This window comes from Camponotus vicinus, unplaced genomic scaffold (genome assembly GCF_025532165.1).
Source record: "Camponotus vicinus isolate PSW18456_S1 unplaced genomic scaffold, iyCamVici1.0 SCAF_11, whole genome shotgun sequence".
In the NCBI taxonomy this organism is placed as follows: domain Eukaryota; kingdom Metazoa; phylum Arthropoda; class Insecta; order Hymenoptera; family Formicidae; genus Camponotus; species Camponotus vicinus.
Window position 1 is genome coordinate 9,706,755 of NW_028141947.1, and position 12,688 is coordinate 9,719,442.

Sequence of the window (12,688 nt, forward strand, 5' to 3'; positions counted from 1 at the left end):
CCACCGGAAAATGTCAACGTAGGCAGTTCTTTTCTTATCTGCTTGCTTTTCTTTTACCGACGCCTTCTCCCTCTTATCTTTCATCTTTATTGTTTTGTCTGACTTCGTACAGCTTGGCGAATCCAATCTGGAAATGACACCTTCCGTTGATTATCTTTGTAAAATCTGTTACGTTTGCGCATCTTCATTGTCTTTTCGGCGATATTTTTCTAGTTACGTTATATATGTGGAAAATATTAAGCATTTTTATATATCTACTACAATAATTTCGCGAAGAGAGAGCTTTCCTAAAAGTATTATTTATTCAAAAATGATAGATATATGCAGATTATATGTATATTGCTCGCTTAAATATATGAATAGCTATCTGCTTTAAAATCTTATATATCATATTGTCGAGCTTTCTTCTTTAAGGGAACGGAAATCGCGAAATCAGTTTGTGTACGCGCGATTCTGAATGGACGACTCGGCACACGGAGATACGATATCGGATTTTCAAACGTTTTAATCACCGTTTTTCTTTTCCCCTACCGCGATTTCCTTTCCCCTCCAACGGGGAGAGTCTTCTCGCGGAAAGGAGTTATCACCGAAGGAAGCTACCGGCAACCAACGGTTGGCGTAGACCCGGAAAGGGGCTGGAGGCGCCCAGCGGGGGTTAAAACGACCCCCGCAGCCGGGGCTGAAGTCTGAAAGATAAGGTGCCCCTCTTCTCTTCTCTCGGCCTCCTAGATTATGGAATGGCACTTTAATTACACTAATGGGAGAACCAAATGTTAATTACAATTCGAAGTCTAAAAGAGAGACGATTCGCGAGACTAAAAGAGAAAAGGAGGTTCGCACAAGATGGAGTGAAAGAAAGACAGAAGGAGGTTGCACGAGGAGGGATGGTCCAGGGAAAGAACGAGATGAGATTTGCCTGCGTAGGAGGGTTACCCTCTGTGATTAGTATTATTTAATTAAAAATGCCCAATCTCTCACTATCGTTCCTTTCTAATGTCACGCGACAAAATTTGGAAACTAGTTGAGAGGAAGGCGATTTTTTCATATTATTATGTCGATTTTCACAACTTAAGGAATTGTGTCTATCTTTATCATTTACTTTATGGAAAGTACAAGCCATAATCTTGTAATCTCTCGATACTATAACTTCCGGATCTTTTTAATATACATAAACAAATCATAATTATTTTACAAAAATTCTACTTTACTTAATATTACGTCATCAATAAAGTATCTCTCTTGTTTTTCTATAACGTTTTTCCATATTCTTTTTTCTTTAATCTCATCTTCCATGCATCATTAAGTCACTTTTTATTTTATTTTTTCTTCGTTATAATTTTATAATTGATTTTTTAAATTAACATTTTACTATAAGATAAAAAGAAGATTCCGATAATGTAAAAATCAGACAAAGTTCTGTGTAAGTCGAAATATTACAAATTGCTTTGGTATTCTGAACTTTTCTCATATATCTTGTTTCATTCTAATGAAGAAATAAGTAGTAAAGCAAATTTTAATTTATAACATCGCATTTTAATTGTACAATTAATCTTAAATTTGATTAAATAATTTTTTGAAAGAATAGAATTTACTAGATTTTTTCATACTTTTTAATATTCTTTCGATTTTTAACTATAATCTCCTTTATTGTTGATGTGACGACATTCTGCGAGACGATGGGGACGACTATCGACGACGGGGAGACGACGCGCGTCGGGCGAGTTTCAATTTAAAGTTGGACGAACGTGTCGAGATTTCAATGTACAAAATGCGTATGCTAAACTCTTCGCACCCCTCGTGGCGCGCTCCCGCTTCTCTCCGTCTTTTCGAGGCTGAGAGCTTCGACAGCCGGGGCCCTTGACGGTCGTCGATGGACAAGGTCCACGCCGACGTTGCGACGGCAAAAATCAGCAAGTCTGATCAGTGGCGCCAAGTAGAAAGGGGCGCAAGTAGAACGATGCTTGTTGTAGCAAGCCCGCACGCGGGACATTCGTCCCGCGTGCACTTTGAAGTTCGCGCCCCCAAAGGACAAATTACTTTTTCGAGGCGGTCACCCGGCCTTGAAACCCTTACAGAGCGCCCTTAGACCCCTTTAATGATCGCGGCTGTCGATCGAAAGTAATGCATATCAATGGACGGGGGACGGCGAAACAAACGTCCGATAGTTCCTAATGACTTTCTGAATTTTACTTTTTAAAATGTCTTTCTCCACGTCGCGGCCTGCCTTTTGAGCATACACTCGCGACGATATTATTACCATGATTCAAAGGCTCAATATAAACTTTATAACGTTGACAAAATTACCAGTGCATCTCGATGCAGCTTCAAAGGTTATTCTTTCGTTGATATATGTACATATTTTTTGCTGCTATGATGTTCATAATATATGTATTATTATTGAAATTTATATATATATTATTTCTCTAATCGATCATTATATATTATTATTTATTCTTAGATGTTTATGAGACTATTCTTAGATGTTAATTAGCCATCCATCGACAAATTTTTCTTAGAAATTAAAAAAAAGGAAAATGTTTTTAGGAAGTATAAAATATTCTTGTGCGTTATGCGAAAAAATCACAAGTTTGATTTTTCAAATTTTAGGTTTATTTATTTACATCGTTGATTGATACGATTGATATATAAATAAATATAACTAAATATTAATCTGCATTTATTCACATATGGCACATGTATTAGATATCGTCTCAAAGATGACATAGATCGAGAAAAGATGCTTCGATAGCAGAACTCTGTCTTAGATCGGCGAGAAGTTTTGCCTCAGGAGCTAGATTACCGCGTGGCTACGGGTAGATTTGAAAATTGTGGGGCCCTGAGGGCTCCCCGGGAGAGTGGTATGGCAGGGTAGAGCGTGATTGATTTTGCATACGACATAGATTGGACAGGTTTGAGAAATTGGACTGGCTTTCTGCTTGGTTTAGCCTCTTCGTCTCTCTCTCTTGAAAGGTTCTCGCCTTTCTACTTTCATTTCTTTTCTCTTTCTCTCTCTCTCTCTCCTTCTCCGTTATCTTCCTTTTTTTTCGCGATAGCCTGATATGTTCGGACCGCGCGTTCGTGTACGTTACATGCGTGCGTGCATGTAATTCGCATATACTTGCCATATCGTCGTGCGTATTTCTACTCGAGTCGAAGAAGAAGGGTTCCCTCTCGTATCTCTTGCAGGGAACGTCGAAGGGGATTGGCCTTGAACGAGCGATTTGTGCGATCTTCGAGGATATATTTATGAGCATTCTAGCTACCCCCGCCTGAACTTTCATATTGCGCTCGCCATTTTAGATAGTCAGCTTTGCGCGTAGTAAGTTACCGTGCAGATTACACGCAACATTTCTGTGTTAAATTATCTCTTAATATAAGCATTTCTCTCGTAATTTTATATAAAGTAAATATCGATAACACATTAAAAAAAAATTGAGTTTTTCTTCTTAAGAGATTCAATTTTAAATTCAAGATGTGTAGAACTAAAAGATAGTGTGTACAAATCTCTCTGTAGACTCTAAGAGGCTTTTCATCATTTATTCTCATTTCGATGAATATTTTACGCTTATTTCGGCATAGAATGTATGACGTATTAATGAAACTTGGAATTTCATGTGCGATGGGTGGAAAACGCATCTCAAAGCGGTACAACGTGTGATCATGCGGGAAGGCTGAGGAGGAATTGTTGAGCCATCCGGGGTCGCTCTCGTCTGCCGTTATCCGCCGACGTCGGAGTGGATAACAGGCCGAACGATTTATTCTAAACCTTTATCCGAGGGCGCCCTCCAAATTTATGAAAGAAGACGCCCGTTTAACCGACTCGCTCAGTCATCCCTCACCGCGGTGGTGAAGCCACCCTTCCATGCCTGTCTTCCACGCCTTTCTCCGTTACTCTCTCGCGCGCGCGAAACTCCCTTCCCGCTTCGGCTTCTCCCTCGGCTTGGCTTGCCTCGGCTCTCCCGCCGTGCTCGCATGTCAGCCCTTTATTTTATACCGAAGCGAGTCGGTCCGATTTGGTCCTAATATTAAAGGGGATGGCTTGCCCTTAGTGCGTGATCGGGATGCCAAATCTCTTCGATCCCAGTTGCGATTCCGGAGTCTTCCTTATACACGAACGAAACGAGCAAGCGACTGGGAATTTCTCCTGTTATGATTAACTCGTTAAATGGAGACAACTATTGTTACTTCATTAATTACAGATTGAATATAATAATAAGTATAAATGGAGATTTTTATGAATGTAACATTATTTGGATTGGAATATTTTTATTAAATAGATAAATAAAATTCGAATTAAATACCATGGAAAATGGAATTTTTATTCCATTTTCTTATTTTTATTCTACGACTTGATTTATTGTATATTGAATTAAACATCAATAGGCTAAATTTATATATTTTTATCAGTTGTATTTCTCTCATATACGTATAAATAATATTATGCTTATAAAATTCGTTTTCATGATAGCTATTAAAATAAATGATTAAAATAAACGTTATTGTTTGCTACTTACAAGTGAATTATTCGCTCGTCTTATAATTTAAAATAGTGCACGATTTGATTTAGTCACGACACATCTGTCTTCTCACATTACTTAAATTCATTCTTAATGTAGTACATGTAATTAAAAGTATGCTTCGCTTATAAATTAGAATTGACGTCGAAGGAATAATTTCACGTAATTCATTTCTTTTTTGCAGTTATACCTGAGCAAAACACGGCAGGCTGCCTTTTCGGCCGATTTGCAGCAGACTCTCTCACGAACAGTCAGTCCAACCGCACGCCAGCAAGGTAAGTTTTTATCTTACTATTTTTGCAGCACGCAACCCTTCTCTCTTTTTCTTTTCTCTCTCGTATTTTTTCAACTAAACGAAGAGTGATTTATCGCGCGCAACTTTCGGTTTACGTCACAATAGTCCCCGTCGTTTCCTCGTCGCTCTCGAGAAACTTTCGGTGCACATGCAATTTTATTGCTTAATATCCTAATGGCCTATTTTTCACTTTACACGAGAGAATATATCCCTGTATTGAGGAAACATTAATTATGCGCAAGCTTTGATAAGAACTTTGATTTATGTATATATAATAATGAAATTTTCTCTTTATTACGACTTTATAATTTCGAATTAAATTATCTCAACAACTTAATGTCTAATTAAATTTTTATTAAATCTGCTCGAAGGAAGGGTTCTTATATATTCTTTACTTATCAGTTTGCTAAAATTGTTTGATCTTTTCTTTAATAGTTTACAAGTTAAAAATTTCTATATCAAATTTATTTCCTTGGCATTTAATATTTTTCATTAAAATCAAAGTTTCGAAATGCCTAGAATTATCCATGCTTCATCAATGAATGATTATTCTTTGACAGTTTTTATGTTTTACGTTTTTCATGAGTTTGATTGCGACAGTAAGAACAATGATTGAAGGAAGCCGCGGCACAAAGCATTTTTACCGTATATAGAGTCCCTCGATAGCAGATGGCATAAATAATCTAACGACTTGGGAAACTAATATGATTGCGTTTCCTAAGAATAATGTCCTGCTTCTAGCAAACACGACATGCGTGGAATTTAGGAACATGACATCACGACAATGATCGGAGCTTTCATCCAGAGCAAAAATCGCGTCGAAAGTGATCTCTCATGATAGCGGCACTTACTGCGATCAAACTTTCTTCTTTCCCCTTCATAGAAAATAGTTGTGGACGAGCACGAAGTCGGCTATATCCACGTCACGATTATAAGCGATCTCGATCGCTTTTGTCTATGAATTATGACTCGATTTGACGCGTTTTATTTTTGTTTAGTCGAATAGTAAAAAATCAATGAGTTAAAATTTATTAATTTCAGTTACCTCGATAATCGATTTTATCTTTGTAAATAATATTATATTATACCGAATACGTTTGAATTATAATAGATCTTAGCTTCCAGTCAAAATATTGCCGATCTTTTTCCGCAAATTCATAGTTTATTAATAAATTCCGATCTGCGTTGGAACCTCTAGAACCGGTCAAACTCCCGAGCGTTTTCGGAAAGGCGAACAGCTCTCAAGTGCTGGAAACAAAAGCCCGGCGTTTCAATTAAACCCTTTATTAGTTAGCGATAATGGGGCCAGCACAGCGGGTCGGACATCGCCTGGCCGGCCGTCGCTTAATCGGAGGTTACAGGGTTGTTTGCGCGGATCTCTCCGGCTCTCACGATATTGAGGGCTGACTAGGCAGTCTTTACCTCCTTGATGTTTAGAATCGCTCTGCCTCTTGTCTATCCTTTCTCGAATCCGAACTGCGAGAAAGGCCTCGAGAATCCTCGCGCCTTGCCGGACCACACCGATTGATTTTCTTGCGCGTTGTGCAAGTTCAAGGAGGATAAGCGGAGAAATCGAGAAACGCGCAACTCTCTCGGATGGCAGCGTCGGGCGGGATGAAACGAGGAGGCGCGCAAGAGCGAGGAGAGACGGGCCGAAGTGGTCGAGCCGGGAGGAGGAATTTGTCGCTGAGGAGAGCAGGTCGCAGCAGTCGCCTGCGGCGAGCCGCAACGATCCTCTCGTTCTCCCACCCGTTGCACGCTACCGCACGATACGGAGAGAATGAAAGAGAGACAAGGAGAAAAGAGAGAGAGAGAGAGAGAAGGCTTGTCGCTGTTACTGCTATTGCTCCATGGGACCGTTCGAAACTAACTTAGGGCCGCCGAAACTACACTCGCTTCCCGCGTCGCAAAACGAACGGCACGGATAACAAGACGGGCACACGAAATACATTGGATATTGATTCGCGAGGGAGAAACGACAGGGTGAAGCGCCGGTGAATATTTCTTGGACGTTCGGCGTGGATGCGCGATAAATGGCAAAGAGCAGGATTCGCGGCTTCGCGAGATACGACACTTAATGTCATTTTGTGGTTTCGAGTTAGAACGACAATGCACGTTACCTATTGTACGTGAATCATGTCATCTCACGTGATGCTTTCGGTTTAGTTTTAATACAATGTTAATTGTAGTCTATCTTTGCGAATACGACTCTTTAAAAGTCTCATCTTTGATTTATTAAGACGTCGTTAATTATTTTGTTAGTAACTATTTGCTCTTTTCTTAATAATTTGAGATAAATCAATTGCGATGATATCTGTCAATGGGAATTTTGCAATAATAACTGGCGTTCTCCATATCGTCGTGCGATCGCCCACGTGGCCTAGTAAATTGCATTTATGTCACGTCGTCTCGATCCATATAGTCCACGAAATCGGTTTTAGTATAAATGAGGAAAGCCGGGCTAAGGGTCTCAAGCTGGGTTCGGTGGCTTCGGCTGGGTGGGAAGGTGCGGCAGGAGAATGGCTGCGACATCTTGTATTGTCAGATCCCAACGCGACAAATTCATAATTGCGTTAATGCGGGTACGGCGAGGGTTCTTGCCGCAACCACCGCAAGGCGCGCCATGGCGTCTTGCGGCTATAAGAGAGGACGATATAGCGCATGAGAGGCGGCGAGAAGAGAGGGTTCGGGGCGGCAGGAGACGGTGGAGAACGGTCCCTTCTGGTACGGGCTCGTTAATCTTCGGAGGATTACGCCAGAAGGAAGTATCGCCATTGTGCAGGACGCTACTCCTCGAGTCGATAATTATTAATTAAATTGGCCGAACGGGCCACTCTGCGATTTATCGACTTATCGAACGCTGTAAACGATATTGCGGCAATATTGCCCCAAAAACCTGCGACAAATTTTTTAATAATTTCTGAATGTGTGTCAATTTTTATATCAACTATATGCGTATAGAAAATTACATGTTTTATTAATTATGCATATACGGTGAAGTTGAAAGAGAGATCCTTATCGATGAATGTTTTAAATTTAAATACTTTTTCTCCATGTATATAATTTGCTCTACTACTATTATATTATTAAAATTAATTAATTTATCTAAACTTTTCGATTGTAGTAATATTTATCTCGATTAAATACGACATTGAATGAAACGCAGACAATTTTACGATATTTTAATCAGACAGAAGTTCGCGTTTGCATTCCCCGTACCTGGCCGGGTTAAATCAATAGAACGGTCATTCTGAACCGTCGGAAACGCGGCCGTCCAATACTAAATAAAAGGCCGGCGCGGTGAAAAAGCTCAACTTGCAGGTGCTTCATTTCAGTTGGTCGTAGACAATTGAATCATCGTCAGATCGTGGCGGGAGGGTCATCAAATCTGCACGAACGGGCGCGAGAGCGCGACGAGAGAAAGGGTTGCGCCCGCCTGTCGGCCGGTCGGTTCGCTCGTTCGGTCGCTCGACAAACGGGAGTAAAAAGGACGGAATTGCAGAAACGGGAGAGAACGGGCGACGAACGAGCGGGCCGAAATAAAACAGTGATATCGAGGCATTTCACGCACGAGCGAGAGCGTTTAGCAGATTCAACGTGCGTGCCGGCACTCCGCCGTTTTCCTGCCGCGGTGAAACGTCCCTCTCTCCTTTTCCCGTCCTCTCCTTGATGGCTCTCTCTCTCATTCTCTCCGTTTCTCTCCCGCTCGCACCTCGGCATCTCGCGCTCTTTACCCTTTTTCTCTCTCTCGCTCTATCACCTACACCCTCACCGGGTTTCGCTGAAAAATACTGCTCTCGCTGACACCTGTAGCTTCGACGTTCTACATATGTGCGCACGTAGCACGTCGAGTTGCCGCCATCGACGAGTGGAAGAAACGAGGGACGACGAAATTGATAGTTGACGATGTCGAAAATCGTCATAAAATTTATCGAGCGTAATGCAATCTACGGTCGAGCAATGTAACTTGTTTCCATCAATGCGTCAAGTTTTTTAACGAGAATTGAGAATTAATCGCATTATATTAATAGACGAATTTATTTTTGCAAACATTGCAAATATAAAATAACTATATTGATACGTTACGATAATTTTAATTTCTAGACTGCTCTTATCAAAAGTGAGAAAATTGTAGGTACAAGCTTATTTAGAAACACATAATCATTTAATTGACATCAATTTTTGAAAACTTCTTTAATCATATACTCTACTGTAAAGATATAATTTTCGGTTTTAGTATAAAATTTCATAGTATTATCGCGTACATTTTCGAGCACTGTGATAAAAGGGGAACAAGCTCCACAAGTGGCGGACTTTACGGGACTTAAGTCTAATCCTTGTAATTACTCGATTCCATTCTTTTTACTGCCGCTGTCGACCTTGATTTTACATGTCATCTTATATAGCTGAATTGCCCTCTGGATCTATGTGGCGATTCGCGATCGTATGTTCATGAAGATATTTATCAGGTGACAATCATAGTGATCTTTTAAATCAAGTTTTTTCCCTTTCAAATCTTTTCACTATCATATTTTCTATAGTTTGATGATTTTTGAAAAAAAGCACATTAATTTGTATTTGCAGCTATATTTTCCGAATCTGAAAATAAATATAATACTAATAAATAATAGTGTTAAATAGATATAAAAATAGATATAAAAGTATTGCTATTTTTGGAAATAACATTGAGATTATTCACTTATAAGAATTATCACATCATTTTTTCAAAATTGCAAAATTGATTGTTTTATTTTTATATATATCATATGCAAAATCTCTCTTCATTGTATAAAGATTTAATAATAAATTTATCCTTTATCATTCTCGTACATAGAACATATAATATGTTCTATCGACGACAATTTGCTGACTGTTTTTAATAGTTAAGAATTAACGAGATGTGAAACATGGACACGCGATGCATTGTCATTTAACGCATAAGGAAACGAAGGCGAATCCGCTATGTTGGACAATTAATCGATACGACACGCTGCGAAATCGCGAATCTACCACGAGGTGACAAAAGCGCGCAAATAGAGGGGTTGCCTCGTCGCGGGTGACCGACAACGTGCGCACACGAGCAACCCCTAACGCGGGCGTGAAATCAGGCGCCGGCCAGGACGTCCGCTCGACTCGGCGGCCGACGGACAATAAGAATCGATATCTTAATTAACGAACGCCGGTGGGTCCGATGAGCGAACTTCTCGTCAGGCAGAAAGGGAGAGTCAGAGAGTGCGATGAAGGGGACCAGAAGGGGGGGGGGGAGCGGGAAGGAGGGAGGACGAACGCAGGGAGGATCCGGTCTCGCGTTTTCGATGGGGTAGCAACGGCGGACGCCTGACCGGAAGCGAGAGTCTGCGGAGCCCTGCGGACCTCGTTCTACCGGAAGCGCCATTCACGCGGCCCTCTCGCTCTCGTCCGCCTCTTCGTCGACACGGTCGTTCGTCGTGGTCGTCGTCGTCGCCGCCGTAGTCGCCGACGCTGATACGTTTCTGAATAAACAATACACCTTCCCCACGGCCGCAACCCTCGAAAAAGTTTGGCCGATGGTGCCGCCAAAAAAAGATCCGCGTCGATGGTGAACTGAATTTTTTGTACGATATTGTTCGTGCTTGCGATATTTTTCGAACATCTCGGTAGTTAGTAGAAAAAGAATGTTAAAAGTTTTTTTAACAGAGATAAAAAAATTAATATAAATTTAGTACGAGATTAAAAATTTAATATTACAGATAACGTGAAATTTAATTTTTTTAAATAGCCAGAAGATTTTTAATGAAGACTAGATATTTCGATAATCTGTACATTCCTGGAAAAAATATCTAGTTAATAATGATGAATTGTTTCATGTATTTTTAATGTTTTTATGGATATTATAAATTTTAATAAATAAATGGATTATCACAAATTTATTATGATACTCTAATGAGTTAAATATTTTATTAATATATAAGAGAGATTTTCTTGTCTAGAACATAAATAATACTTTATCAAGTTATCACTACGAAAGGAAATACAGATTTCCTTCCGATATGACAAGCGTTTCTCGTTTATGACGAACTGCTTTGGCGGCGCCATATCCTCGGAGATTGAGATATCCCCGAGAACGTCCGGCCCGATTAATATCGCCGCGAAGGAAACGAGCGAGTCTGGGCAAATTAACGAATTGGAGGGTGCTCTTTCCAGGACGCTTTTACCGCGACTGGCTAATCCGATAAAGTGGCAGCTTCGCACGAACCTCTTCCTTCTCACTGACATTCCGTCCGATGGAATATGACACTAAGTATTCTATATTGACTAATAAACTCCTATTCTGCGGCTTCCTCGTTAACGAAGCCTCGCTGCTTACTTTCGTTTGTTCGTGATCGCGCTTCCTCTCAGGTCTTCCTTCGTGTTTGACAGATGTGTAGAATGTATTTCGACCTAAAAGGGCCGAATACTTGAAGCCGTTCGTGCGTACTTCAAATACAAGACTCGCGTGAATTTTCCCCCTTCCTTCTCCTCGCGATCTTCGTTCACACTCTCGGCGTTTTCGCTTCGCTCGCTCGGGAATATCCCGACGTAGGACATAGCCGGAGAAACCTCGTCAAGGCCGCATTGGTGGGCACCTCAATCAGAACTCGCTTTGGAACCCAATTTCACGAGAGAGAGACTATTTGCGCGTGCTTTGGCCGGCAGTAGGTTTGACCTCTCGTTAATCACCAAAGGACCCGAAGCACGAAGGCGAGTCGGACAAGCTGTGTAGTTGACCGCAATGGCTGACCGTTGGGCCGATGGACAAACCTTTAAGGTTACCGAGACATAGGGTGGTACCGATACCTATTTTCTAAAAGTAGAAGCGTTCGTTTATTTTTCTCAAATTTTCATGAAATTTATTCCGAAATTGTGTCCTAATAATCTATCTGTTTAGCGTCATGTTAAAAAATGATATTATTTACGTTAAAATTCTATTTAAAAGACGGAGTACATTGTCCCGTTAATCGAATCTATTGAATGAGTCAATGTTTGGACCGTAAGCGATACATTTGTCGCTGTAAGCGATACGTAGTGCAATGATTTCACGCAGGTTGAGGCATTGCCTCGAGCAGTCCTCGTTGGCTTGTACACGACGCCTAATCGCTGTATTAGCTGGCTTTGTGGTTAAGCTATGCTATTGCCGAATTAGGGGTGATTCGCTTCGAAACACACCCTCCTGCGTATATGCCATCTAGGTGAGCATAACGCATGGCATATTTCTGTATTTTTATCTTGCAAGAACCTTGCTTTATTTAGAATCATGCAATGTTTCAAATATTTTATGAGAAATTAAGCTTTTTTGATATTTTGACGTATTTACGTACACATTGAGAAAAATTTAGAATTACTAATCTTCTAAAAAGACTTTACATTTGGTAATAAAGTGTATTTTATTGAAATGTTTATCGATAAAATATGTTAGATTCTATACAATACTTAAATATATCAGAAACATGGTACAAGATTTCATCTTCATTTTATCAATAAATTGTGTCTTCCTCTGTCGTTTTATTATTTATGTAATCTTGAACATGGAAAAATAATATACTATATATATATGCATAATTATACATTTAATTAAGAAAAATTTGATGAATAGTGAAAATATTTATTTTTTCTTATAGAAATTTTATTTTGCAGAAATTGTAGAATCTCTTGAGTTATTCTGAAACCTGACGATATACGGTTTAGACAGATTTGCATAGCTCGCTATATGTCAGACCGCCATAGTCTCTTGGCGCATATCGTTTGTTGGTTTTGCGGTGTACCATAACGCTGCCTTCCTCGTAACCTCTTTCCCTCCTCTTGGGAAAAGCGAGCTTTCGGCAACATCGTTCAGCAAAGAGCTCCTTCCACCTCGTAT

The 12,688-nt window shown here is 40.1% G+C and overlaps 1 protein-coding gene and 1 long non-coding RNA gene across 5 annotated transcripts in view; one reads left to right on the plus strand and one right to left on the minus strand.

Annotated features, from left to right (window-relative positions):
* The window catches only part of LOC145962052 (uncharacterized), a 282,741-nt gene that overhangs the window by 159,726 nt on the left and 110,327 nt on the right, over nucleotides 1–12,688 (plus strand). For all 4 annotated transcript variants that reach the window (XM_083082827.1, XM_083082829.1, XM_083082828.1 and 1 more), the window contains exon 4: nucleotides 4,702–4,792. In XM_083082827.1, coding sequence (XP_082938953.1) covers nucleotides 4,702–4,792 — 91 coding nt within the window. The remainder of the gene's footprint in view (nucleotides 1–4,701; nucleotides 4,793–12,688) is intronic.
* Nucleotides 2,685–5,719, minus strand: LOC145962057 (uncharacterized). Its single transcript, XR_014435797.1, has 4 exons — nucleotides 5,457–5,719; nucleotides 4,708–5,023; nucleotides 4,515–4,606; nucleotides 2,685–4,144 (listed from the first exon to the last, which is right to left on the minus strand). It is a non-coding gene; the product is annotated as an uncharacterized LOC145962057 (long non-coding RNA).